Source organism: Mus caroli, chromosome 9 (genome assembly GCF_900094665.2).
Source record: "Mus caroli chromosome 9, CAROLI_EIJ_v1.1, whole genome shotgun sequence".
Lineage (NCBI taxonomy): Eukaryota > Metazoa > Chordata > Mammalia > Rodentia > Muridae > Mus > Mus caroli.
This window is the reverse complement of record NC_034578.1, coordinates 106,766,324-106,771,469: the sequence shown is the minus strand read 5'-3', so window position 1 is coordinate 106,771,469 and position 5,146 is coordinate 106,766,324. Positions and strand designations below refer to the sequence as shown.

Sequence of the window (5,146 nt, the reverse complement as noted above, 5' to 3'; positions counted from 1 at the left end):
TTTTTGCTTGTTTGTTGAGACAGTAACATGGGTGTCCCTGATCCACCAGCTCCAGGTTCCCCATGCTTGTGTGGTTTCCACAGAGCTGAGAGACTAGGATCTGTTCCCAAATTCTGGGGAATAATGTTTGCCTGGCTGGATGTGCCAAATGTCCACCTCCAGTTCAACCAGCTATGTCTGGTTGTGCTATCTCTGTCCTGACTGTGCATGTGGCGTGAGCATGTGCTCTAAGTTCCTGCTGCTTTGACTTTCCTGCCATGATGGCCTGGGTCTTGAGTTGAGAGCCAAAAGAACCCATTTCTCCTGTCACCAGATCTGGTGGTGACAGCAGATCATATGAGCCAGACATCTCCAGCAGGGGAGAGCGATGGGATTTTGTAGTGGGCAGGAAATGACTGGTGTTCCTATTTCTACCCCCCAAGTGTCAGGAACCAACAAGCTAATAACTAGCAGGTGATCTTTCTGAGATGGGTCTGCCTTGGATTAATATCTACAACATAGCTCTGATAGACAAGGCCCAAGAGAAATCCATTTTAGGAAGTATTCCTGCTATTAATACTCTCTTCATGTTATTATTAAACATATATAACAATCACTAGGTATTAACTCACCCTTTTGAGCAGATCTCTGAAGATCTACAAAGATGTACTGCCTTGCAGTGATGCTATATAGACAAATAGATGGTTTCTTAAACCTTAATGATGATCCTACAAGAATTCCTAAATTTATGGTCATTATTAGGTTCTTTTACTAACACCCCTATTAAATCCTTTCTGACAGTCAAAACTGCAATGAGAACTCTGCCAGTCTTTAGTGTCATGAGTTAATTGCTTCTGAGATAGTAAGCAGACATTTTGCAACTTAGAGTATATTTCAAGAGGCTGTAAAATTCATTAACCAAAGGTCATAAAAAAGAAGCTAACTATTATAGGTGCTAGGACAGAAGATAAAATATTGACTGGGTTTATCCATACAAAACTTCACCAATAACTTAGTTATGGCTTTTAACTCTCCTTGAACCTGTGGAGCTGTGACAGGTGATGGATGTTTAGCCAGAAACTTACTCCTAGTGGATATGCATGTAAACATTCTCTGTTTTAACGTTCTTATTCGATTTATGATTTGAATTTATGTGTAGACTTGTGATGAACTTTTTACCATGTGATCATGTATTCTGAAAGATGTGTAGGTGCTGAGGACAAAGCGAGGAGAGCATTCTCCTTATCCCCCCTTCCTTAGAATTCTCCTTGTCCCACTTTTTTAGATTCTGTTAATCCCCTTTTTCTTAGAAGCCCCTTCCCCCTTTTTCTTTTAGAGCTTTCATAGGAAACTTTTTAGAACTTAGAAATAAAAGCTAAAACCACTTTCCAGTGCACCCCCTTTTCTTCCTATGACTTCACCTAGTAGGCTGGAAGTTAGAGCTGGGCAGTTCCTGCAGAGATAGAACAAAGGCGACTTTACTTATTTCTCCTGCCCTCCCCACATTAAGCTACAGGGGTTAATCGCCTAAGCCAGTGCTTTTACCCCTCAGGAAAAGCAAGAAAGTTTTTAGGACCTTTTAGAAGCCATCAACAGGCATTTAGTATAGTTAGAGAGCTAGAACATCTGAGACCATCAGTCTTTAAAGCCACACCTGAGTCTGACTGTGTCTCATTTCAACCTGCTCCAGGCTGGGGGGCTCCCAGCACCTAAGTGTCACCATGGCATCTGTTCTTCATTCTGGGTCACACCCTATGGGCTGCCAAGTCAGCTGTCCTGCAGTGGGGAAAGGGAGGGATGAGGATGCCCATCTGAACCTAGGTCAAAAGCTGTGATTCCCAGAGAGAAGTAGCATGCCTGGGGGCTGTGTCAGGCAAGTGCTTGAGAAGTAAGCATGTGGAGATGTGTGCCCGCACAGCTGCTGCTACTGCTCTGGCCAAGAGAGGGCCGACAATAAGGTTATTGTGAGGCCAGCCTGAGTTATAGAGTGGGTTCCAAGCCCGACTGGGCTACAGAGAAGGGCCCTGTCTCTAAAAGAAAGGAAGAAAGACAGAGACAGAAACACTGAAAGAGGAACAGTGAAAGACAAGGAAGGGGAAAAGAAAAAGGGAGAAGGGGTGAAGGGGAAGAGACAGTAGGGGAAAGGAAACAGAAGAGAAAGAAAAGGGAGGAGAGGAAGTGGAGGAGGGGGAGAGGGTAAGAGGGGAGGAGAGGAGAGGGGAAGGAAGGAAGCAAAGGGGGAGGAAAGGGAAGGAAGAAGGAGGGGAGAGGAGGAGAAGGGAGGGGAGAGGAGAAAAGGAAAAAGAAAAGGGATAAAGCCAGGAAATGTGGGTCACCTTACAAGAAGTAAATAGGCCCCTTCCTTTCCAAAGTGACAGCCAAGCTGAGGAGAGACAAATATTCAGCCCTTGAGCAGTGCTTGTAGGACTGCGAGAGCCAAGAGAAGCAGTTCAAAGTGTCCGCCTGGCAGGTGCAGAGCTGAAGCCATTTGATCCAGGCAGAATCGCTCTGCGGCTCTGCTCAGCCTTGGATGGTCTCCTAATGATGATTCCCGCTTGGGGGAGCTTTGAAGTGAGGTGCACGGCAAAAGGAATTGCCCTCTTGAGTCTGAAGGTTTGGCTTTGGGCATTTGCTAAGAATAGAATTAGATTCACTGATGTCTTTGGGGAAAGAGAGGCTCTTCTAGTTCTGTTTTGTTTCAAATGTTTTTGCTTCTGCTTCTTCAAGAGTACATGTGAGGAGCAGCCAGGGGCCACAGCTGGAAAGTAAAGAACTAAGTCCCGCCCGTGGGGAGCAGAAACATGGAAGCAAGATGTCTGAATTCCTTCTGTTATGATTTCTCAAGTCTTTTGACCATGGTTCTTTTCACCAGAGTTCTGTGTAGTTCCTGCAGGTGACCTGAGATGGTGGCTCAGTCTGTAAAGCTCTTACCTTACAAGCACGGGGTCCTGAGTTCAATGCCCAGAACCCATGTTAAAGCTAGGCATGATAGTGCATTTGTAATTTCAGTGCTGGAAAGTATGACATGTGGCTATATATCTAGGGATCACTGGCTAGCCAGTCTAGGCTATTTGATGAGTTCCAGGCCAGGGTCTCAAAACTCGAGATGGATATACTTAAGGAACAACATCTAAGGGTGTCATCAGGCTTCTACATGCAGGTGCACCTGCACACACACACACACACACACACATACACAGGAATACACACAACATGCTACAAGAGAGCATCTCCTCATACATGCATCTCCCCACATCACAGGGCACAGCCTGGTCCTCTCCATAATGTGGAGAGTGTGTATTAGAAGTATTATAAGCCCTTCGTGGAGAGCTCATGCCTTTCTGGTAATGGGATAGTAATTCCTTATTTCTCCTCCCTCAAATCCCTCTTCCCTCTCTACCTAATGGGGAATCAATGCTTCTTTAAGTCCCCAGTAAAATTAATACAACAAGAATAGAAGCTAGGGACAAGAACAGGGGGTGCGGGATCACTCAACACTGAGGTCCACCTCCACTGTAAACTAAGCATGGGCAGATCAGGCCATCCTATGCCCTGGCTTCTCCATCTGTAAAGTAGTATGAGAATTGTCAACACAAAACACAGCTCTTGTACCAAACAGAAATTAGTGTGAGTGAAATTACATGAGTGACCATAACTTGGCAGCTTTCATTCATGTTGTCCTAAATGACACACCCCATCCTAGAAATGGTTACATGATTTTATTATTCTTATTATCGTCAGATAAAACAAAGTCTCAGATCAATGAATTTACCAAATATACTGGTGGTGTAGTCAGGCAGGCAGCTTACAGCAAAGCGGAGATGTCTCTTCTGCAGGCTTTGGGCGCTATCACATCTTAGCTTTGGGTTAGTAGAAGCTAGTGCTCAGCTGAGTTAATACGTTCCAACAGTTTTATCTGTTAGGTTGGACATACAGTTTGGTGATACATGGCTATTAAGGGGATGGAAGATAACCCAAGGTAATTTTTGACTCTCAATCTTTACATTCCAATTCTCCATAATCATGAAGTTCTAATCAGTCAACCTGCAGATTATTTAAAAAAAAAATGTTGGGTTTTTTTTCCAAGGAATTTCAGTTCATAGAACCATATGTATTGGTCTCTTTGTCAAAGGTTAAAACACAGCTGGGTTGAACTACTTCCTCAGCTCTCCCCACCATTGAACAAGGCAGATCTTTCTCTGTTATTCATTGTGTTTTATTGAGATAAAAAAAAAGCCAGAAATCACCTCATTCATTGTGTGGGGGAGCTTGAGCGATGTGAAGCACACTCCTGTAGCCTACCATGGATGTGAATACAAGGAGAAAACAGAATCTGTCATTATTATCAAAATTCCTCATTCATAGCAATTCTTACCCAAAAGGTATTAAAGACTTCAGATATACAAATCTAAAAATATCATACATCATTCAACATTAGAACATTACTTTCAAACACTCTTTAAAATATGCCAGGTGGCTCTTCTCCTTCCCTAACTCTGTGGAGAAGGGTCTTGCACAGCCTTGCTTGTAGACTAGACATCCCCTCTCTTCTCTGTCCTCAAGGAGACCAGGCTGGACAGATGTCCCAGGCAGGATTATGGCATCTGCTCTGCAACCTTCTTGTGCTGGCTCTGGAAGTGATCCTAACTGTTGGGTGACTCCTCCTTCTGTGAGTTCCCTGTGTTGGGATGCCCAACCATCTCAATCCAGGGATGCTGTAGGACCTGTTCGGCCGTGTACCGCTTCTTAGGGTCCACCTCCAGCAAATTTCTCACCAGATCTTTGGCAGCTGTAGAAAGGGGAGAAATTGGGGAAAGCATGGTGAATGAGGGTAGCTCTGAGGAGTTCCCTCCTTCCAACACATGAGGTAGGGGCCCACACATCCGCATTAGCACTGTGGGGATGGGGAGGACTAATAAGCTTTCCTTGTCCAGGGCAACATGACAGAAGGCAGAAAAGTCCCAGACCTATTCCAGCCCCTCACGACCACTGTGCATTAGCAATCAGGATAAACTAAAGCAGGATTACTTGAGGCTGAGGCTAGTGTAGGTGAGCTACAGTTACATAGTGAGCTCCCAGATATAGCCTGGGCTACAGAGTGAGGTCCAGTCTGAGAGAGGGAGAGAGAGAGAGAGAGAGAGAGAGAGAGAGAGAGAGAGAGAGAGAG

The 5,146-nt window shown here is 44.8% G+C and overlaps 1 protein-coding gene across 2 annotated transcripts in view; it reads right to left on the bottom strand.

Moving 5' to 3' along the window:
- Nucleotides 1-3,696: 3,696 nt before the first annotated feature.
- Dclk3 (doublecortin like kinase 3) overlaps nt 3,697-5,146 on the bottom strand; it is a 52,098-nt gene continuing 50,648 nt past the window's right edge. The window contains exon 6 of one of the 2 annotated variants that reach the window (XM_029481102.1): nt 3,697-4,768. In XM_029481102.1, the coding sequence (XP_029336962.1) occupies nt 4,623-4,768 (146 nt within the window). In that variant the 3' untranslated portion in view covers nt 3,697-4,622. The remainder of the gene's footprint in view (nt 4,769-5,146) is intronic. The other variant, XM_021173300.2, reaches the window with a different exon arrangement.